Source organism: Scyliorhinus torazame, chromosome 18 (genome assembly GCF_047496885.1).
Source record: "Scyliorhinus torazame isolate Kashiwa2021f chromosome 18, sScyTor2.1, whole genome shotgun sequence".
In the NCBI taxonomy this organism is placed as follows: domain Eukaryota; kingdom Metazoa; phylum Chordata; class Chondrichthyes; order Carcharhiniformes; family Scyliorhinidae; genus Scyliorhinus; species Scyliorhinus torazame.
The window spans coordinates 119,303,691-119,327,962 of NC_092724.1; the positions used below are offsets into that span (position 1 = coordinate 119,303,691).

Sequence of the window (24,272 nt, forward strand, 5' to 3'; positions counted from 1 at the left end):
CTCCGCCAACATTTGTCGGCTTCGGGCTCTCCACCCCTTGGGGCAGGCACACAATCCTCAGCTTTTGCCGCCTAGATCTGTTTTCCAGGTCCTCCACCGTGGCTTGCAGACCCTTGTTGGCCTCCACCACCCTCTGCAGCTCCTCACCAACCAAGGTGAGCTGATCGCTGTATTTCGACAAGGCCTCCTCCACTCCCTTCAGTTTCTCACCCTGCTCCCACACCTCGACCCCACCTTCACCGGGGCAATCTCCTCCTCCACCAACACCTTCAATGCCGCCATTATCTCCTTCCTCATCACCTCCATGTGCTTTACAAATTCCAAAACCATCTCCTCGGTCATCTGTTCTGCCATGAACAGTGTGGCCCCACCCAGCAACCCAGCCCACGCCATCATTCCAGTTGCCGAGCAGACCTTTCCACCTGACGGCGAACCTTCACACGCCTCTTCTTTACGGCGCCTTTCTTTTGGTTCTTGGACATCCTCCTCCATCCTTATGTCTTACTGCACTTATTTAATAAAAAATTGCCTCTGGGACTGGGCGTTAAACTCTTAAAAAATCAAGGACGCGCAGGAGCCAACCAACGTGCGACCTCACCCTACATGCTGCCACCAGAAGTCGATTGCCCTCCATTCTTAACAAAAGACTTGGTTTAATTTCCTGCAGAAATTAGGAATAGGTTTTCTCATTCTGTGATCAAATGGTTAATGTCTGCCATTGCAATCTTTTCCATTTAATTTTCATCTGTGATTTCTCAACAATTGTCAGTCGCAGGTTGGTTAGTTGTGTACAAGACTCCTTGAGTCAGAAGGTTGGATCTTCAAGAACCATTCCTGTACTTTAGCACAACGAACGAGGCTAACACCTGCTACACTTTCACAGGTGCTGTCTTTCAGATGAGTTGTTAAATTGAGATCGATTTCAAAGAACCCATGGTGCTATTTCAAAAAGCAGATGAGTTATTCCTGGTGTCCTGACCAATATTTCTCCCTCAATTACAATAAACCATTTACCACTATTTGTGCGAGCTTGCTGCGCATAAATTGTCGGCCATGTTTCCCACATTAAAACAATTGATTGGCTGTAAGTGCTTGGGATGTCCTGAGATCATGAAAAGTGCTATATAAATCTTCTAAATGATGCAGCGTTTCTTGAACCTGTTACAGTCACTATTTTTTGCCATTGCTCGGGGTTGGTGGGCAGAAAAGTGGCAAATTGATTTCAGTGGGGAGAAGAGTGCAGTAATGGATTTGAGGGGGTAACAAGTCCAAGGGAATATGGAATAAATGTTAGGATCCTGAAGTACAGAGAAACCTTAGTGTGATGCTCGCAGATCCTTAATGTATATTCTTTTCATGGGATGTGGTCATTGCTGGCAAGGCTAGCATTTGTTTCCCAGCCCTAATTGCCCTTGAACTGAATGTCTTGCTGGGTCGTTTCCGAGGAGAGTTAGTCAACCACTGGATCACATGTAGGCATGACTGTGTCAGGATGATAGATGCGTGGGTTTCGCCCCCACAACCCAAAGATGTGCAGGGTAGTTGGATTGAACATGCTAAATTGCCCCTTAATTAGAAAAAAAAAATGAATTGGGTATTCTAAATTTTTTTAAAAAAATAACCGATAGGAAGGACTTAATTCCTCAACCAGCGAAAATAGTAGAAAGATCACGGGTTAATTTGAGACGCGTCCAGCTAGAAAACAGTGGAGGTCTGAAACGCTATCTGAAAGAGTGATAGACACAGAAACCCTCCTGACATTTTTTAAAGATGTGCACCTGAGGTGCTGTAACCTCCAGGGCTGCAGACAAATGAGTTGCAAAGTGCAATTAGGCTGGATATCTTGTACCTAACATGGGCTCAATGGGCCAAATGTTAACTTTCTGTGCTGTAAATTTCTATGATGGGCTCAATGAGGCTGCGAATGAAATGATCCTCTCCCTTGGAATACTTCAGATTTGCGTTCGACCATTACAGTTTATGGAATGAAAGACATTGAATTGTGATTTAATCTATTGTGCTTCAGAGCTATTGAGCTACCAGGAAATATTAAGTAGCAAATAGAGTATAATTGCGCTCTAATATGTAATGCACTTTCTGCTTCATTAATAGGTGGGCCTTGTGTATATGTTTAATTTGATCGTTGGCACCGGCGCACTGACGATGCCACAAGCCTTTGCCGTTGCTGGCTGGGGAGTGAGCCTTGCTCTCATTATCTTCCTTGCATTTATGAGGTATTGTATACAAATGTTGTACATAAAAGGTTTAGTAGAGATTGTAAATCAGCTGTCATCGCCTAAATATTAAAACTGCAATAATATATTGGGAGATTTTTGAAAACTAATTGATACATGTGGATTAATCTGAATGCATACATGTGGAGTAATCTGACAGTTAAGAGAAGGGGTTTAAACAATGTGAACATTTATCTTGTGTGGGGTAGTGAATCAATGGCAAATTGTTGGGTTTGGTATCCTTTTCCAAAGGTTGTTCTTTGAGTACCCAGTTGTACAGCATTGCAATGATGGATTTTGAAAAAAAAAAACAACGCTATGGTTAGCTTTGCAAAAACAAGTACATATTATGAAGGGTTTGTTGCATTCATCCTTTCATGCACTACTCGTTGAGTTAAGAAATGCTTCCTCACCTAAACTCTGAAGTTATTAAATCCATTCTGCATTAAAATCTAGAGGTAAAGACATTTATCAATTATCTCCTTTTCTGTCTAAAGCGAGGAAGAACTATAGGATGATTAGTTAATGGTGGTCGGAAAGATTGAGTCCTTACTCAACAATGTAACACGAACATCTAGAACCTGAGAATATAATAGAGTAATCAGCACTTCAAAATGGAAAATTCTGCTTGAGCAACCTGAATGTTGTCCTTGGGAGTAGTAACAGAAGGGGTAGATGAGGATAATGGTGTTGATTTAACATATTTGGATTTTCACCATGCCTGCTACGGGGCACCGCACAGTCGACTCATGACCAAATCCAGAGCAAATGCAACCAAGAGACAAGTAACTGTTATGATATGGCAGGTGGTAATTGCTGGGATGACCAATTATCACAGAGTGGCTTATTCAAGCTCAACGATTTGCAATTTGTATTTTTATAAAAGAAGGTACACAAGTACTGAATTCCAAAGTAAAACTTACAATACCATTTTTTTTGGAGTACTTAAATATTAAAACGCTTTTTAGCTAAATAAAAAAATACTTAAACACGCAATTAAGTTTCTCAATAGTACTTAAACTCTCAAATAAGCACCCCTTTCCAGGCAACAGTCCCCATGGATTCTTAATCGATAAAAATTCAAGTAATACAAGCCATGCCTTGCAGCTATAGGGGAGGTTTTTCACAGAGCTTCCCCATCTCTTGCCAATGGAAGTCCAAGACTTGTAACAAAACCTTTCTGGAACAAACACATACTTCTCTGGGGTTTGCTTAGAGGCTGCTTATTTCACAAGTCTGTCCCCTGCACAGTGCACACTCAGGATATCACATGGCTTCCCCTATCGTACAGCTTTCAATCTTTCCTTAAAATCTGTCTTCTGTTTTCTCTCCTTAAACCTATTGTTCTTAACTTTCTTTGAAGTTACCTTTCCCAGAATATAAAAATCTTTCATGTTGTCTTTATGGTCACTACTTTTGGGAAAATAAACCAAATAACATTGCTTTATTTATTTATGAATTTATGATTGCTAGTTTTAAACCTTTCTCATACTTCATTTGAAATTCAACAAGTGAACAATCTTCATCTGTGTTAATTTCCATCCATGTTGTTTAGTTGCACCCCATCTCCACATCACAATACCTGTTTTACACCCAGCCCATTGGTTTAATCCTTGTAGCCTGACTCTTCAGTTTAATTAAAATAGTCACACAAACCTAGTAGCTACGAGGAGAGGTTGGATAGGTTTGGGGGATATTTTCCTCTGAACAAAGAAGAGTAACTTGATTGAAGTGTACAAAATTGAGGGGAAGAGATAGGGTGGACAGGATAAAATTGTTTCCCTTGGCGGAGAATCCTAGAACCGGGGACAGAGATTCAAAATAAGTGGCAGAAAGTGTAGAGAGGACATGTGGAAAAACTTTTTTATGCAGAGGGTAGTGGGTGACTGGAATTTGCTGCCCGAGTTGGTGGAGGCAGAGACCCTAAACTTTATTAAAATAAAAAAAAAATAAAAAAAAATGTACCTGGATCTGCACCCTAAAGTGCTGTAAACTACAGGACGATGATGCACGGGTGCAAGACACTGGGATTACGAAGTGCATGGGTGTCCTCTGGCTTGCATGGACAGAATGACCGCCTGCTCTGCTATAACTTTTCTATGGTTCTATATACATAGCCTCCACACGATGCTCCTTAGTCTCCCACAATAACGTTGGTGGGGGGGGGGGGGGGGGGGGGGTGGAATATATTTCTTTACAGAACAGAATGAATAGCAAGCTGGCTATGGAACAGAAAACAAACTTGAAGGTTAAACATAAGTCACTTCGCAAAAAATAGGAAGTGGTATTCCATAAGGGAGTACTGGGATAATTGTTGCCACTGTTGGTTAATAAATTGGAGTTGGAAGAGGCAGTGCAATTTCAAAATTTTCAGACACCAAGTTAGGGGTGGGGTAATAGCTATACACGGGAGCACTGCGACAATACAGAAATACATCAATAGAATAACAGCATGTGTAATTGACAAACTTCAATTATAGATAATTGAGGTGAGACAATTTGCAGAAGAATAGAATTGAAAATCACAGAACCTAGGTTTGTTACGACGGGTCCCGAAAATCTCTCCTCCCAGACGAGATCCCTCAATTTGTTCAGGGGATACCTAAATTGTTGTGCCCCCAGGTGAGGGGAGGATGAACTGACTCCCCCTCCCATCTCTTGTGGTAGCTTGTCCCCATCTCTGTTTTAAAATGAGCCAATTCAACCAGGCTTTCTTGAGATAAAGAATGATTAGCTACTAAATGCATAAAATATACTAAAACATATGCACATACATTCACACTAATTATAAATGAGAAGTGAGTCCCCAAAAAAATGAATCCTCTGTGACTTGTCCATGAGGAGTGGATGGTGAAACATTGTGGTCGTTGATTCCTGATGTCGGCAGCATTGAACTCGGTATTTGAATAGTTGGTTTCAAGATTATAGCGTCCTGCAGTAAGTCATCCAGCTACTTTTTTGGCTGCAGCTTTGCTGACTTGGTTTGCTTCAACAATCCGGGTTGTCTGCAGCTGTCTTGCCCCTTTGTGTCATACACACTGATGCACCCAGCACTAGTTCACACTAAGATTTGCAGCATATTCCAGGAAGGTACATATCCACAAACCGGTCTAGGATACTACTTGCAGGATATCATACCTGCTGGATGATGATCAGCTTCCATTATCTCTGCAGTAGATGGCAATTATTTTGTGTGACTTTTGTGCCTTTGATCTGTCCTTCTGAAAACAGGGAGTGTCAACCGCCACGGTGAGCAATTCAGACTGACTGAATTTACATTCCCAGAATTTACATCCTCCATCTTTTTTGGCTTGCATGTCCATATAAGAAAATAAGTCTTATTTCAAAGTTCAACATGCCCTTACGCAACACTGGAACTTTTTCCATTAGGGGGCTTTACATGTATCGACAACACATGGGAGTACTGTGAACCGTTTTGAATGAAAGCTCGACAAATAGGAGTAGTCCAGCCAGCACCTCTGGCCTGTTCAGCCATTCATGATTTATCAAGCCTGGTCGACCTTAATTCCAATTTCTTGCACTATTTCAACATCCCTTGATTTCCACCGTTCCCTACACACTCTTCGGAATGCTTGTAACTGCTTGGGAGGCAGTTAATTCAGTTGGTTGGATGGCTGGTTTGTGATGCAGAGTGACGCCAATAGCACAGGTTCAATTCCTGTACTGGCTGATGTTATTTCATAATGGCCCTTCCTTCTCAACATTATCCTTTGCCTGAGGTGTGGTGACCCTCTGGTTAAATTGCCACCCCTCAGGGTGCACTCTACAACTGATCATCCACAGGTCTCTTGAGGTAGAGAATTTCAAAGATCCATAATCCTTTACATGAAGAAATCCATTCCCCCCCCTCCCGTCTCGACCTTAAATGACTAACTCCCTTTCTGAAACTTGTGACCTTGTGTTCCAACTACGTGGGATGTCCTGACAGCACTTGTATATTTTAAAAATAAATTTAGAGTACCCAATTCATTTTTTCCAATTACAGGGCAATTTCGTGTGGCCAATCCACCTACCCTGCACATCTTTGGGTTGTGGGGGCGACACCAAACACTGGGAGAATGTGCAACCTCCACACACACACTGACCCAGAGCCGGGATCGAACCCTGGGACCTCCGTGCCGTGAGGCAACAGTGCTAATCACTCTGCCACCGTGCTGCCCCGACAGCACTTCTATTAAGCCTCCTAAGAATTTTAAGTGGCAAAACTGTATCTGGTTTGCCAGGTGTGGTCTTATTAAACATTTAATAGCACTTGCTGAACGATCTGTGATCCAATAATTACACTAACAACCACCAATTAAGATTCAGCCAGGGTTGTGCAGATCCGGCCCTCTGCATGCAAAACAAATTTGTCCTGATGTTAAGCCTTTCAATTGAAGAAAAGCTTGGGGGACACTGTTCCTTGATGCATTTTCCTTTTGGCGATTGTAGGATTTTCCAACTGCTGATGGGTAAATGAGCCCACAGTTCCTTGATTTTGCCCTTTTTTATTTCTTGAATAGAAGGGTTACATTTGCTACATTCTAATCCATGGGAGCTTTTCTAAAATTTCGGTAATTCTAGAAGCAAAAAAGATTTTTGGTTTGAGGTGTATAACCTTAGAAATGATTAACAGGCCAGGGCTCTTTTCTCTACAAAATAAATGGCTGACGGCTGACTTGATTCTGAAAGAGATTCCACTTGTGGCGACCAAATCAAGGTGCCATAAATATAAAAGTCATCACATGCAATAACGAGTTCAAGAGAAACTACTTATGGTCAGAATGTTGCAGGATGGTGTGGTGGCACAGTGGTTAACGTTGGTGCCTCACAGCACCAGGGACCCGGTTCAATTCCAACCTTTGGCGCCTGTGTGGAGTTTGCAATTTCTCCCTGTGTCTACGTGGGATTCCTCTGGATGCACCGGTTTCCTCCCACAGCCCAAAGATGGCTGGATAGGCCATGCTAAATTGCCCCTTGTGTCCAAAGATGTGCAGGGTAGATGGGGTTATAGGGATTGGGCAGGGGAGTGGACTTGGGTATGGTGCTCTTTCAGAGGGTTGGTGCAGACTGGCCTCCTGTACCGTTGGGATGATTTTATCTCCAGTTTGGAGACCATGGATTACCATTGCAATTTTCAATCTTGCTAATGTCTTCATTTTATTGAGGTCAATACAATGGGACAAGGTCACTTAAGTGATCTTTGACTGAGATCTCTTTGCTTGGGTTGATTGGGACACTTCTTGTGATGTGTAAATTACATAAGAGCAGAAGTAGGCCATTCGGCCTATGGATTCTGCTCCGTCATTCAATGAGATCCTGACTGATTGGATGTGATCCACAACTTTCTTTCCTGGCTTACCCCCATAACTCTTTATTTCCACTTCCTGCTCCTGTGTGGGACATTTCAGGGTTTCTCATACAAAATGCATTGAAAGCTCGTGGACAATCCTGTTCTGGATGCAGATTGGTTATTTGATTGCATGTTGGTTCACCTATTGCCAAGTTGTCATCCATTGGTTTAGCCATATAAGCACTTCCTGTCCTGCTGAAACCTTTCTGGTTTCAATTAACCTCTATTGATTTCAACTAGTTTTGCTGTGATTTAACAGTTCTATTCTGTTCAGCGGTATCACTCCAATTAGTGAGAATTGCACCCATGTAGTTTCAATAAACACTACTCTGAACCCACAGACTGCTCAATGCAGAATTCTCTGCTACAAGTTGAGGAAAATAGCTGGATAAAAGAAATAGAAGGTTGTGCTGATGGAGTTAAATGAAGAGGGGTGAGAGGAGGCTTATCGGGAGCACAGCTAAATTGGGCTGAATGGCCTGTTTCTGTGCACCATATTCATGCTTTACATAATTATCTTAATCTGTTGCCTCTGATTACTGAATCTCCTGGTGGGAACAGTTTCTCCCCATCAATCCAAAGCTCTACAATTTTTGAAGACCTCCATTAAATATTCTTAACCATTCTTCCTCTGAACAACTAACGGTGGCACAGTGGTTAGCACTGCTGCCTCCAGGGACCCAATTCCGACCTCTGGTGACTGTGGAGTTTGTAAGTTCTCTCCATGTCTGCGTGAGTTTCCTCTGGTTTCCTCTCTCGATCCAAAGTTGTGCAGCTTAGGTGGATTGGTAATGCTAAGGTGGATTGGTAATGCTAAATTTCCCCTAGTGTCCAGAAAATTAGGTGGCGATAGGGTGGGGGGCATGGGAGCTCTTTCAGAGGGTCAGTGCAGACTTGATGGGCTGAATGGCTTCCTCTGCATTGTAGTGATTCAACCCAGCTTCATCCATCTCTCTACATAATTGAAATCCCTCATCCATGGTACCATTCTAGGACTGCAGGACATGGACTTTGGAGCAGACATATGCCCTTTGACCCTTTGAGCTTGCTCTGCTGTTCAATAAGATCATGGCTGATCTGGTTGTGGTCTTAACTGCACTTCATAACCCACATCTATCAATATTTTGTTGAACGTAATCAGCCAGCCTCCACTGCACTTTGGGAAAGAGAATTGTACATACCAGCCACCCTTTAAGAGAATCTTTCTCATCATCTTTGTAAGTGATGTCCCCAGATGATAGTCTCTCCCAGAAGTGGAAATGACCTCCTTGTATCTATCTTTATCAAATCTCTCAGGATCATCTATGATTCAATTAGATCACTTTTCTCATATTTCTAAGCGCCAATCAGTGTAGGCTCAACCGTTAGTCATAAGGTGAGCCCCATGTTCCAGGAATGAGTTGAATGAACCGTGTCTAATACAATTGTATTATTTTTTCAAATGAGGAGTCTCTTCCAATAAGTGACAAACTTACTTAATATTATGTTACTCCCCAGCCTGCAGCATATCATTTTAACTTGTGTTCCAACCTTTGTGGCACCTTATCAAATCCCTTCTGGAATCCAAATATGCTATTTAGGTCTGCCTTTATCCATCTTGTGATATTTGGCTAACTGGTCTGTAGGTTCCTGCTCTCTGTGTCCTTGCTTGAATAAAGGTGTTGCATGAGCTATTTTCCAATCCTTGAGAGTCTAAAGAATTTTGGAAGAGTAACAGTTCATCTATCTGTGCAGCCACTTCTTTTAAAACCCTAAGGATGAAGATTATCCAGTCCTGAGAGTATGTCCATGTTTAAGTCTTATTTTTAAAATTAAAATTTTTTTTTTTTTTTTTTTTTTTTTTTTTTAAAAAGAGTAGCCAATTCATTTTTTCCAATTAAGGGGGAATTTAGCTTGGCCAATCCAGCCACCCTGCACATCTTTTGGTTGTGGGGGTGAAACCCATGCAAACATGGGGAGAATGTGCAAACACCACACGGACAGTGACCCAGAGCCGGGATCGAACCTGGGACCTCGGTGCGGTAAGGCAGCAGTGCTGTGCTGCCCTATCTTTAAATCTTAACAGTTTTCCCAGAAAGTTCCTCCCTATTATTCACCCCTTTATTTTCAATGATCATTGTCTTCTACAGTGAAGATAGCCACCAAAATATCTGTCATTTCTTTGTTTTCCATTATCATTTCTCCAGTGGGCTTGCACTAGCTTCAGTTACTGCCCTCTTATTTAAATATTTGTCAACTCTTTTATTATCGGTTTTATATTACTAGCTCACTTTCTGTTATGCTCTTTCTTCCCCTTTTTGCCAGTCTTTGGTTCTTAAAATTTGACCGATCCTCTGACCTACCTAATTTTTGTAGATTTGTACAGTGTTTCTTTCAGTGTTTCTTTCAAGTTGGACTATCTTTAACCAGCCATGGATGATTCATTCTTTTCAAAGATTCGCTCTTTCTCACTGGGGTAAATCTTTGAGTTATTTCAATTTTTCCTTGCATGTCTGCCACTGCATCTCTACTGTCCCACCTTTTAATCCACTTTTGCAGCTCAATTTAGCTAGTCCCACCATTATACCCTTTAAATTGACCTTTTTCCAGGTTTAAAACACCAGTCCTAGACCCACATTTCTCCCCTTCAAACTGAACATGCAATTCTATCATGTTATGATTGCTGTCATCTGGAGGCCCCATTACTATGAAGCTATTGTTAAATCCCTTTTCATTGCTCATTACCAAGTCTAGACTAGCCTTGTTCCCTGGTTGGCTCTAGAATGTACTGCTCTAAGAAATTGTCTCAAATGCACACTATAAAATCCAGGCTAAATTTGCCAATCTGATATACCCAATCTACATGTAGATTACAGTCTCCCTTGACTATTGCGGTGCCTTTCTTGCGTGCCCCATTTATTTATTCCTGTATACCCTATCAAACAATGTAATTACTGTAGGGGGCCTATAAATGATTCCCACAAATTACCTCTTACCATTCCTATTGCCCATCTCTTGCTACTGGACAATGACATATTTAATTAACAGAGCTACCCCACCACCTTTTCCTAGCCTTGTTTCTTTTCAGAATGTCAAGTACCCGGCAATATTTGGGTCTCGACCTTGGTCACGCTGTAGATGATCGGGGGAATGGGAAATGTCCTTTGCTCCTTCTCCAACATTCCCGTCCTTTCTCAAGTGTGATCCCAAAATCGGGTGCTACTGTCACCAGTGATCTATTAATATTAATATTGTATGTTTTAATTGCTTCTTAATTAACAGTTCTCCTGTGTTTATAGCTTATTGTTTCAATGCTTTTATAGCGCAGCAGCACATTTATACCAGAAGATGGCAGTATGGTAATGAATTCTAAAGAGCTTTTGTTTTCACTTTCTATATCTCTCTCCATGTCATGTTAATGGAGTTTTGCCCTACTTTATCTTCCGATCTGTTACCTACCTGTAGTACAGTGCTTCTGGTACTGGACGGACAACCTTGAGGTCAAGAATTCCAATCCTATTATTGCAACTTGTGAAACTCCATTCATTTAGGTAATTTGGAAGCTACTGGTTCTCATTGCTCAATTGTTTTTGTTTTTAGGGAAGGAAACCTCCGTATCAGGTCTTATCAATGAAACATCAGTCCCCCGTTAATGTATTCCAGACAACTAGGAATTGGCGATGAGCTGTATTTGTGCCGTTAGTGTAACAAACCAAGTGCTTCGTGGTCGCATTCTAAAACTGCACTGAGCCACATCAGGAGATATTGGGGCAGATGACCAAAATACTTGGTTTTGAGGAGTGTCTTAAATGAAGAAAGTGAGGCAGAGGTTTAGGGTGAATATTTCACAGCTTAAGGACCAAGGCAACTGAAAGCATAACCACCAATGATGGAGGTAATAAAATCAGGGATGCGAAAGAAGCTGGAATTGGAGGAATGTTGTCATCTTGGAGGATTGTAGGACTGGAGGAGATTGCAGAGGTGGGGAGGGACAAAGCCAGGGAGGGAACTAAGAAAATATACGAGAATTTTAAAATCACTACGCGCCCAGCAGCCATATGTGAAGGGTGTTTGGTGCAAGGTAGGATAAAGGCAGTGAAGGTTTGGATGAAAATTCTGCTAATCCTGAAATACTGACTTGCCTATACTGTACACCTCTCCAGAGCAAGATGTACTTTGAATTTTATTGACTGTAACTCTTTGCTGCCATTGTCCATGTCTTTATGTAGTGCCTTAACTACTCTTACTACATCTGGCCAACATTATTTCTGAATATGGGCTGTTTCTGGGGATTTGAAACTGATCCCTGAGACATTGTGCTTTGTACATTTTATTTTCAATTCTCCCATGCTCGCCAGTCTTCAACTGGAGTGCTGCTTTGGGCTGCACGAGAGTGCTTAAGTTGGAGTTTGGCTTAAGTTGGAGTTTGACTGAGGGATTTTGATAATGAGATGATCCTTTCAATTTCTACTGTTCGTAAAAGAAGTGAAGCTGCCTTGGTAAGTAGGACCTGATGAACATTTCCACTTTCCTTAATGTTTTCTGAACTGTAAGAAGTAAAGGAAGTAATTTATGGGTAAGTCAAGGCAGGGCAGCTGTGGCATGTGGGATGCTCCTGTGATGTGGGAGCCAGAAACACTTTTGGTGTCCACGTGTGTAAGAAATGTCTCCCGCCGCATCTACTCAAACTATATTTTGGGGCTGGAATTGCAGTTGCAATCGCTGGCGCACCTGCAAGAATATGATCTTCATGAATAGCACGTGCAGTGAATGATCATACCACAGGCTGAAAGGGAATGGGTGACTGCTAGACAGATTAAAAACATTAGACCTATCGTGCAAGAATTCCCTGGGTGCATCCCCTTCAACAGGCTTTCAGTTTTGGTTACTGCTGGGTGAGTTGTCTCTTGGGGGAATGCAGCAAGAAAAGTCCGTGGTATGGTAGCACAGTGGTTAGCAGTTGCTTCACAGCTCCAGGGTCCCAGGTTCGATTCCCGGCTTGGGTCACTGTCTGCACATTCTCCCCGTGTCTGGAGGGTTTCCTTCGGGTGCTCCGGTTTCCTCTCACAGTCGAAAGATGTGCAGGTTAGGTGGATTGGCCATGACAAATTGTCCCTTGGTGTCCAAAGCATTTAGGTGGGGTTACTGGGTTCTGAGGATAGGGTGGAGGTGTGGGCCTAGGTAGGGTGCTCTTTCCAGTGGCTGGTGCAGACTCGATGGGCCGAATGGCCTCCCTCTGCGCTGTACACTCTGACTCTATGAATAGCTCCGCTGCATGCGTTGAGAGAAAAAGATGGGAGAGCAATAGTGATTGGTGTTTCTATCCTAAAGGGAACAAGTTTTATTGTTTCTGTGGCAGCAGACATGACACCAGGATGGTATATTGCCTTCCTGGTGCCACGGTCAAAGGGGGAGGGGTGAACAGCCAGAGGTTGTGGTCCATATATCTGTACCAGTGCTTTTGGGTAAATAGAGACATGAGGTCTTGAAAGCAGAAATGGTGAGCTAGGAAATAAATGAAAAGCAGAACCCCTAAGCATTGTAATCTCTGGATTGGTCAAGGTGCCACGTGCTAGTGAGCTTGGGAATAGCCCAGATGAATGTGTGGCTAGAGAGATAGCGTGGAGGGTGCAATTTTAGATTCCTGAGGCGTTGGGGCAAGGTGGAACCTGTACAAGCTAGATGGGTTTCATCTCAGGACTTGGGGTGTTTTCTAGTACAGTTGGGGAGTGTATAAACTAGAATGGAAGTGAAATGGGAACATGAGTCGAGTGACAGCAGACGGAAACAAAGAAAGAAGTGAAAGACTGAAGAGTGGCAAGCAAAAGTGGAAGGCATAGAAAACCAGTGTTCGCAGCAAATCAGGCCACAGGACAAATGTTAAAAGCACGTCGAAAGGCACTATCTGAATGTATAGTGTTGGCAGTAAGGTAGACGAATTAACAACCCACATAGCAGGGGCAGCACGGAGGTGCAGTGGTTCGCACTACTGCCTCATGGCGCTGAGGACCCGGATTCAATTCCAGCCCCGGATCACCGTCCGTGTGGAGTTTGCACATTCTCTGTGTCTGCATGGATCTCACCCCCACAACCCAAAGTGATGTGCAGGGTAGGTGAATTGGCCATGCTAAATTGCCCCTTGATTGGGGGGGAAAAAAAGAATTGGGTACTCTAAATTTATTTAAGATAACGCGAGTAGCTGTAAACTGGTATGATATGAATGTGATTACAAAGACAGGACTGCAAGGTGACCAAGGCTGGGAACTGAATACGGAAGGATATTTGATATTTCGGAAGGACAGGCAAAAAGGAAAAGGTGGGATGGCATTGATAATTAAGGATGAAATCCGTGCAGTAGTGAGAAAGAATACTGGCTCAAAATCTAGATGTAGAATCAGTTTGGTTAGAACTTAAGAAGCAGCAAGACACAACGCATTAGTGGGAGTTGTCTCTTGGCATCCAAACAATGGTAAGGTATAATAATAATCTTGTCACAAGTAGGCTTACATTAACATTGCAATGAAGTTACTGTTAAAAGCCCCGAATCGCCACATTCCGGCGCCTGTTCGGGTACACGGAGAATTCAGAATGTCCAAATTATCTAACAGCACATCTTTTGGGACTTGTGGGCGCAAACTGGAACGCCCAGAGGAAACCCACGCAGACACAACGTGCAGACTCCACACACTGATCCAAGCCGGGAACCGCACCTGGGACTCTGGAGCTGTGAAGCAACAGTGCTACCCATATAGGATGGCATGAAGCAGAAAATTAGGGATGCATGTAACAAGGATGCTACAGTAATCATGGGCGAGTATAATCTACATATAGACTAGGCAAACCAAATTAGCAATAATACTGTGGTGGATGAATTCCTGGAGTGTGAGAGACACGAGGAGCTAGAAATAGATCCAAAGGGGAGTCATATAAATTTGCTACAAAAAGTAACAAGATTAAGGATTGGGAGCAGTTTAGAATTCGGTAAACGAGTGCCGGAGTGTGGCGACTAGGCGATTTTCACAGTAACTTCATTGCGGTGTTAATGTAAGCCTAGTTGTGACAATAATAAAGACTTACTGTTATCTTTGGGTTGTGAGGGTGAGACTCCAGCAAACACTGGGAGAATGTGCAAACTCCACACGGACAGTGACCCGGGGCTGAGATCGAACCTTGGTCCTCGGTGCCATGAGGCAGCAGTGCTAACTACTGTGCCACCATGCCGCCCCCACTGCATCGCAATTATAATTTTTTTTATATAGCTGCTTGGGTAAATTTGCAGATGCAGCAGTAGGTTTGTACCAGTAGATGGCATCATGGTAATGAATTCGTCCTGTAGCCAGCGTTTATAATGTTGTTAGATGAGTGCAATTAAAGACTAAGCTTCATTTAGCTCACAAACATTTTTACATTGTTATATTTCATACTAAATGGGAGGTTATAAGCTGCATTTAGTTCATACTTAAAATCATTGCAAGATTGTATCCAATTTAAAAATTAATGTTATGCCAACCAGCTGTTGATAAAGTTCATGCGGTGCCCCCATTTTCCCAACAGCACAGTGGTTAGCACTGCTGCCTCATAGCACCAGGGACCTGGGTTCAATTCCAGCCTTGGGTGACAATGTGGAGTTTGCACTTCCTCCCCATGTCTGCATGGATTTCTTCTGGGTGCTCTGGCTTCCTCCCGAAGTCCAAAGATGTGCAGGTTAGAAGTATTGGCCATGGTAAATTGCCCCTTGGTGTTTAGGGATGTACAGATTAGGTGGTGGCAGGGCCGTGAGTGGGCCTAGGTAGGGTGCTGTTTTTCAGATGGTCAGTGCAGACTTGATGTGCCTAATGGCCTCCTTCTGCACTGTAGGAATTCTATGGTTCTATAAAAACATTGCAGTGAATTGAGCAGCAGTTACAGGTCTCCAAATTACCACTGTGCAAAACCATGACCTTATGAGGAGCCACTATGCTACCACCTCAATCTCTCATTGCATACCGAAGGTTTGGGTAGGTCTTATAACAAAGTTGGTGCCAGATGGTCATGGAACCTTGCCGCACAGGAGAAGATCATAGAATTTGTCCTGATTGTTTGTTAGACCTTTAGCTTCAGGAACTCTGCTAGGTTGGAGAACCACCCGAGGTTGGTCCATCCAAGCAGAAGTCTCCGCCGGACGATCAGGGCGGTGAAGGCTAGGGTGTCTGCCCCTCTCTCCTTGAAGAGCCCTGGATGCTTTGACACCCTGAAGACTGCCACAAATGGGCATAGCTCAATCTTCACTTCCACCATCCTGGAAATGGCCTCGAAGAAGAAATTGAGACTGGCTCCCTCACGGCGCCGAGGTCCCAGGTTTGACCCCGGCTCTGGGTTGCTGTCCATGTGGAGTTAGCGTGGGTTTCACCCCCACAGCCCAAAGATGTGCAGGGTAGGTGGATTGGCCATGCTAAATTGGAAAAAATGAATTGGGTACTCTAAATTTATTACTTTACAAAAGAAGAAATTGAATCTGGGGCACAACCGGAATATGTGGGTGTTCCTGGGCCCTTCTGACATCGCTCGCAATTGTCCTCCACTTCTTGGAAGAATCTGCTCATCTGTGTCTTGATTAAGTGTGCTCTGTGCACCACCTTGAGTTGCATTCAGCTTAGCCCTGCGCAAGAGGAGGTGCAGTTGATACTGTGCTGCACTCACCATGCCTAGTTCCTCCCCCCATTTCTGTCTGGTTTCGTCCAGTGGGGTCCTGACATCTTCCAAAAGTCATTTGTATTTTTCTTCCCTCTAGCCAGTTCCGTGCTAGCACCTGTCCAGTGGTGTCTGGGTAGCTGGGGGAACATCTTGGTCTCCTTGCGTAGAAAGTCTTGCAGCTGCAGGTATCAAAGTTAGTTGAACTTCTCTGATAGTTCACCTGGGGTCACCGCTCTACCATCCACCTCCATATCCCTCGCCGTTGGTACCTCTCCGTCCTCTTTACATGCCTTTTTTTCTTAAATTTCGAGCCCAATTCATATTTTCCAATTTTAAGGGGCAATTTAGTGTGGCCAATCCACCTACCTTGCATATTTTTGGGTTGTGGGGGTGAGACCCACACAAACACGGGAGAATGTGCAAACTCTACACGGACAGTGACCCAGGGCTGGGATCGAACTGGATGTACAGGAGGCCTCCTTCATTTGACCCCGTTCCGTCTCTGGCTCTCCCAGCAATCCCCTCGGCCTCACTGCATTTGCTGCCCAGTGGTAGAATAGGAGGTTCGGCAGGGCCAGGCCTGCCACATGTCCCCCGCCCTGTAAGATGGCTTTCTGTATCCTGAAATTATTTCCGCCCAAGACGAAGACCATGATTAGCTTGTCGACCTTGGAGAAGAAGGATTTGGGGAGAAAGATTGGAAGTGTTCTGGATAAGTGGAACCTGGGCAGTATGTTCATTAATGTCTGCATACTTCCTCCTAGTGATAGCAGGAGTGAGCCCCATCTTTGTAGATCCATCTTCACTTCCTCCACCAGGCTGGAAAGGTTCCACTGGTGGAGCCTCGTCCAGTTGTGTGCTATCTGTATCTTCCAGGTACTTGAACCTGGTCTGGGTCAGTTTAAACGGTAGCTCCTCCAGCCTCTGCTCTCCCCCTTGGAGGTTCACTGGCAAGGTTTCTCTCTTTCCCAGGTTGAGTTTGTAACCTGAGAAGACTCTGAACTCCCTAAGGTGTTCCGTTATCTGTCCCATGCTGGCTAGGGGGGTTTGATATGTAGAGGAGCAGATCATCTGCATAGTGTGCTCCCTGCCCCCTGTCTGGATGCTGATCCACCCTTCTGTCAATCCAAGAGTGATGGCCATGGCTCAGTTGCCACTTCGAAGAGCAGCAGAGACGATGGGCACCCGCCTCATCCCCTAGTGCAGCCGGAAATAATCAGAGCTGGTGACGTTTGTCCGCACGCTTGCCATGAGAATGCTGTACAGAGGTTTCACCCGCATGGTGAACCCTGGTCCAAACCCAAACCACTCAAGCACTTCCATGAGGTTACCTCCATTCTACTCCTTCAAAAGCTTTCTCCACGTCCAGGGAGATGATCACTTCTGGTGTCTCCTCCCCAGGTGGGGTCATAATTATGTTCAGGCATTCGATGTTAGCTGTCTGCTCTTGACAAACGTGGTCTGATCATTCTTCTGTATGATCCACACTCCATCGGGTCCTTGTCTTTTTTGGGGATCAATGAGATTGGGGCCTGTGCCAGTGTGGGCGGCAGGACACCCTTTGACAGTCAATCATTGAACATCTCCCGAAAGTCCGTGGCCAGTGCTGCTGCGAATCTTCTGTAAAGGTCCACCAGGAACCCGTCCAGTCTTGTTGCCTTCCTTGACTGCATGGAATTAATGCATTCCATGATCTCATCCAGCCCTAGCGGTGCTTCCAGGTCCTCCCACAACTGGTATGTCCAGTCCGTTGAGGAACTGTTTCATCGCCGAGCCTCGTCCAGGGGCTCAGAGGTATACAGGCCCAGTAGAAGTTGGTGAAGGCTTCGTTGATCTTGTTTGGGGCGGTGACCATCCTCCCGTTCCCGTCCCTAACCTGAACTATTTCCCTTGAGGCAGCTTGTTTGCTTAGTTGGTTTGCCAGCAGGCGGCTGGCCTTGTCTTCATGCTCTTAGAAGGCCCTCCATGTCTGGCAGAGGTGGTGGGCTGCTTTCTCAGTGGAGATCATATAGCTTTTTCTTCTCTGCCAGTAATTCCAAGAAGTATCACCGAATCACTTCCATTATGGAGTTGATCTGCTGCCTGGCTTCCCTTTCCTCCTGTCCCTAAAGATTCTCTAAACTACTCTTTCGCCTCTCTCTCTCTCTCTCTCTCTCACTCTCTCTCACTCACTCTCACTCTCTCTCACTCTCTCTCACTCTCTCTCACTCTCTCTCACTCTCTCTCACTCTCTCTCACTCTCTCTCACTCTCTCTCACTCTCTCTCACTCTCTCTCACTCTCTCTCACTCTCTCTCACTCTCTCTCACTCTCTCTCACTCTCTCTCACTCTCTCTCACTCTCTCTCACTCTCTCTCACTCTCTCTCACTCTCTCTCACTCTCTCTCTCTCTCTCTCTCTCTCTCTCTCACTCTCTCTCACTCTCTCTCACTCTCTCTCACTCTCTCTCACTCTCTCTCACTCTCTCTCACTCTCTCTCACTCTCTCTCACTCTCTCTCACTCTCTCTCACTCTCTCTCACTCTCTCTCACTCTCTCTCACTCTCTCTCACTCTCTCTCACTCTCTCTCACTCTCTCTCACTCTCTCTCACTCTCTCTCACTCTCTCTCACTCTCTCTCTCACTCTCTCTCTCACTCTCTCTCTCACTCTCTCTCTCACTCTCTCTCTCACTCTCTCTCTCACTCTCTCTCTCACTCTCTCTCTCACTCTCTCTCTCACTCTCTCTCTCACTCTCTCTCTCACTCTCTCTCTCACTCTCTCTCTCACTCTCTCTCACACTCTCTCTCACACTCTCTCTCACACTCTCTCTCACACTCTCTCTCACTCTCTCTCACTCTCTCTCTCGGAAGTCAAAGGTATCTTCCTTGTCCTGGCAGGCCCACCTTCTCAACCTTTCCCCCTTGCCAGAGGTGTGGTGATCCACAGGTTCAATCACCAGTCATCTGGTGGGGTAGACCTTGCTTTTAAACGGTGCAGATTTGGATCTGCTCGTTTTCCTAGAACCTGTGGAACCTCGCTATCATCGCCTGCAGTGGTTCCCCTGCCTTCAGCCACTGCCGGAGCAGCCTGCGGGCCTGGTCCACCTCCGGGGGCTTGGCGAAGCTTTTCTCCCCGAGCATCGCCGCCACATACTCTGCGGCTCTTCCCCTCCGTGCCCCGATCTGCAGGTTTTGCTGGCGTGACTTATTTTCTTGGTGGTTGACCTTTATCTCTCAGTGCCTTCTGAGTCTTGACCAGCCTCGTCACCTCGACTTTGTGCAGCGATCCCGTCTCCCTGGTACATGGCAGCTTTTTCTCGGTCCTGTACTGTTGCCTCTTGGGCCTCAAGCCTTTGCTGCACTCTGCCCATTGCCTCCTTTATGGGGGCCATTGCAGTCAGTACTGACCCCACTGCTGCCAAGGTCCTCCTTCATTGCTGCTCTGTGCCTCTGGAGCTCAGTGGTGATGAACTCCATCTTCTCCATCATTGCCTGGCGGTTCCGTGGGGTCAGCCATGGCCGGTTCCGTGGGGTCAGCCATGGCCGGTTCCGTGGGGTCAGCCATGGCCGGTTCCGTGGGGTCAGCCATGGCCGGTTCCGTGGGGTCAACCATGGCCGGTTCCGTGGGGTCAACCATGGCCGGTTCTATGTTGCCAAGTGGGCTTCCCTGTCCGTGTTTTTTTGGGTCTCCCTTTCACTGGTTTTACTGGTTCTTTGGCATTCTAGCTGGCACTGCGATAGCTGGGGTCTTTGTTTGAGGATTTTTAACCCATTTGGTGGGGTTGAAAAGCCTAGGTTCCGAGACGAGAGCCAGCTTTTGTGCGACCGCTCAGCTTGTGGCTGATGCCGGAAGTCCCATGGTTTTTTTTTATAACTCTGGAGCACCTTTATATATTTAGAAAAACAATCAAAAATGCTGTACAAGTGGCTGGCTGCTCTTGTTTGCAAATATTTCAGTGTACTTAGTACTGTGCAGAGTTTTATGATTGAACCACTTTGCACACCTTTTAATTAAACTTTATGTAATTGAAGATTGAAGTTTTTACTTCCCATTATTGAAAGGGATGTGTGTTGTGGGTACGTTTGAGATCATTCAAAGTGGATGGTTGATATTGATGAAATACAACTTCAGTTGAGGAATCTTGTTCTTTTTCTGATTGTGCTCACTTTTTCTCTTCTACTTGCATTTCTTTCTCTTGAGGTTTTCCTGAGCAGCTTACTCTCTTGCCCTTGTGCTCTTTTCTGATTGTTGTCTTTGTTGTGCCTTTTGTATCAATAGTTTTGTCTTTGTTAGCAATCCTCTTGTGGTACCCTCAATAACGACGACGTTTAGAGTGTAAACAGTAAAGAAGGTTTTAATAAACTAAGAACTAGACGAGTGCCGAGACGTGTGCTAACTGCTGCACTGCTCACAAGGCAGCCCCTTCTATACGGCTCCCAGATGGGCGGAGCCGGAGGCGGAGTTCCCCAGGGTTCCAAGCCCGGTCTTAAAGGTGATATCACCTTGCATGATGACAAGGGTAGTATTACAGTAACAGTTCATCACACCTCTAAATTTTGAAGACCTTGTCTGGGTCACCTCATAATATTTTCTGATCAAATGAGAACACTTCCAGCTTTCTTGGCATTTTCCTTGTTTTGTATTGTCCAACCACTTGTCAACTCCAGGGATGGTGGAATATCCAGAGTTTTACTCAAAATGGCCACGTCGCGCGCTCTGCTTTTAACTCTCGGGAGGTTGTAACCCTATCCCATCATTTCCTAAACTTCAGTCAAACTTAGTCTAAAGTGTAATTGCAATCTCCAAATATAAGCACCCAATTTATTGCATTTATGTAGGTATTTGCTGTGCTTTCAATTGAATTGATCGTCTTGCCCTCTACAATCTTTCCAAAGCCACAATATCCACTGCCATATGAGCAGACCGAAATTGTGCACAGTATTTTAACTGGGGTCTAATCCATCTTTTATACAAGGATGTTGTGATTGTTCTCTGAGTATGCCCTACATCTTGTTTGCTTTGGCTATAGCTTCATCAAACTAGTTGAGGACCTTTTTTGTATTTGCGATGTTTGCTTTGTTTGTCTTTCCCAATACCTAGATGAACATGATGAGAACTAGGTGTTGAACAGCGACACCTATTCCATAGGTATTAATCCAGTTAACTGGAATATGATCAGTGTCACCACAGTCTCATCTCTGGGGCCACTAACCTGAATCAAATTTATTTAACACTAAATCGGTAAAAAGAGCAGTGCTCAGTGTAAACATGAAATTTAGCCCTTCTTATAAGTATCATTTATTTGATGTCAAAAAAAGATGCCTCTGTCACGCTGACACCAACGCAGCACTGACCTTGAAGCATGTTCACTTTTTTCACGTCTTTGCCTTGCAATGGAGCCCTCTAACTTGGCCTGACAGCTTTGCACTGATTAGGGGACTAAGCAAAGACAGCCAGCTACAAGCTGTCTACTGGATGACAGATGATTGTGGCCCTTTCAAGCCTGACTTAAAACAACTGTATATGTCAGTCAAGACTAGCTGTCAATGAATTAAACCTATCATTTTGAAAATATCCCAGTTTGTTTGAATTGAGTGGAATGGCTTGACCTGTTCTGTTCCAGATTTGTGATTGCAGGTTAGTGCTTATCTTGATGACTGTCGAGCTGATGAATAATGTTAAATCTCTACATTTAATTCCTTTGGCATACCAGAGGGCTTGAATCAGCTGACATAGCCATAATTAATTTTAACTTCTCAATGCTTGGTTGTAAACGATCCAGTAAATGATTGAACACACCAATTCTGAAATCCAATCGGGGTTCTGTGCAAGCCTTTGAGTTATCAATGTTTGTATATGAGGTAAACTGTCAACAGTATTTGAATTTAACACACTGAATGTTGTGCACATTTTGACAAAGAAGAATTCCTGAAAGAACAATGAGTGCTTGGTGATCAAGCGCTGTTTGCAAGCTGGAGTAGATTTTTGTTTACAATTTTCCATCCAACATTTAATCTTTTAGCCTGTCCTTAATTGAGGGGCTAACAATATGATTTCTAATTGACTGGTATGAATTACAGAGTAATAAATGTTGTGGAATTTGTACATCCAGTTAAGCTCTAGTCCGATGGTTTGTTTAGAAAATGAATTGCAACCAATTTTCATTGACCCTGACTGACAGCCTTTCATTTTTTCCCCCCCTACAGTTATATGACTACAACATTTGTTATTGAGGCCATGGCAGCAGCCAATGCACACTTGCGCTGGAAAAGGACGGAGGGGCAAAGAATAGTAAGTACATGATTTGACGTGTAGATGAGCAGTGAGTGATACTCGGGGGCAACTTTAACCTAACCTGCTTGGAGTTATCTTGAGTCTCTGCATCCTGGTTACTGAAGCTGGGGGATGTGTATCTTGATTCCCTGTTGTCCATTAGTGAGAGCTAACTATCATTTCAGCACAGTAAGAAGTCTTACAACACCAGGTTCAAGTCCAACAGGTTTGTATCGATGTCACAAGCTTTCGGAGCGCTGCTCCTTCCTCAGGTGAATGAAGAGGTATGTTCCAGAAACATATATATATAGACAGATTCAAAGGTGCCAGACAATGCTTGGTTTTCAATTTCAACAATTGAGTTCTAATCATTGGATGATATATGTGCATTCTACTATTCTATTAAGCTCTGCTCAGTTTCTTGCAATTTGCAATGAAATAATTTCAGTGGTTTTGAATCTTGTCATTGTGATGTAGTCATCTAATAGAAGTTTTTTTTGTGCTTGCATTCTATTCCTTCCAAAAACGACACCATATACATATGACCGATACGCAAATACATTTCACATATTTGAACCAGTGACAGCTCAAAAACCTGGAACTCCCTTCCAACAACCCTGGGTATTCCCACAATGCATGCAGTTCAGGAAGGTAGCACATCACCACCACTGCCACAACCTTCTCAAGGGTAATTGGGGATGGGCAATTAATTCTGGACCAGCCAGCAATGTCCACATCGCATGCATGAAAAAAGAAATTGGGAAGCTTTTTGTATTTACTGCTTATCTGCCATGAACAGGATGAACTTTCAGTGACTCATGAACAAGGATATTGCAAGTCCCTTTGGACACCTGCCTTCCAACCTCGCCATCTAAGAAATATTCTTGCGTTCTATTTTTTTCTACCGAGGTGTGGTGTTATGGTAGGAGAGGTCAGCTGGATTTTCCAAAATGTCTCCTGGGGGATATTTTGATGATGAGTGAGCTGAAACGTTTGACATTTAACTATAACATCAACCTGTAATTTTGTTCTTTGTGGGTTTTGACCAAAGGTGGCATCATGACCGGTAAAGGCTTGGAGGGCAGAAGGGCCTGTTCCTGTGCTGTATTGTTCTTTGTTCTTGCCACTGCAAATCGAGTTGTTTTCAAGTTTTATGCTGAAATATAAAACCACTGCGCTTAGGTGCCTGTTGCAGAAAATGTCATCTTTACAGCAGTAAATTGAAAATTGCCCCCTACTGTCCATTTATAAAAAAAAAAAAAAAAAATGGCAATCGGTAGATCAGTGTGGATGGGGCTGATGGGAGCGTAAGACATAAAGCAGGATATCATAGATTACCATAGAATTTACAGTGCAGAAGGAGGCCATTCAGCCCATCGAGTCTGCACCGGCTCTTGGAAAGAGCACCCTACCCAAGGTCAACACCTCCACCCTATCCCCATAACCCAGTAATCCCACCCAACACTAAGGGCAATTTTGGACACTAAGGGCAATTTATCATGGCCAATCCACCTAACCTGCACATCTTTGGACTGTGGGAGGAAACCGGAGCACCCGGAGGAAACCCGCGCAAACACTGGGAGGATGTGCAGACTCCGCACACAGCGATCCAAGCCGGAATCAAACCTGGGACCCTGGAGCTGTGAAGCAATTGTGCTGTCCACAATGCTACAGTGCTGCCCCACGATATGGAAGGCAACTGGCCTTTCACCTCACACAAAATCCAACTGGGCCAAAAGACTGAGGAAAGTGTTCGAAGCATAGAGTCTGTAAAATACCTA

The 24,272-nt window shown here is 44.2% G+C and overlaps 1 protein-coding gene across 2 annotated transcripts in view; it reads left to right on the plus strand.

Annotated features, from left to right (window-relative positions):
• The window catches only part of tmem104 (transmembrane protein 104), a 286,532-nt gene that overhangs the window by 15,043 nt on the left and 247,217 nt on the right, over positions 1-24,272 (plus strand). For both annotated transcript variants that reach the window (XM_072483238.1, XM_072483239.1), the window contains exons 3-4: positions 2,113-2,234; positions 22,425-22,509. In XM_072483238.1, coding sequence (XP_072339339.1) covers positions 2,113-2,234; positions 22,425-22,509 — 207 coding nt within the window. The remainder of the gene's footprint in view (positions 1-2,112; positions 2,235-22,424; positions 22,510-24,272) is intronic.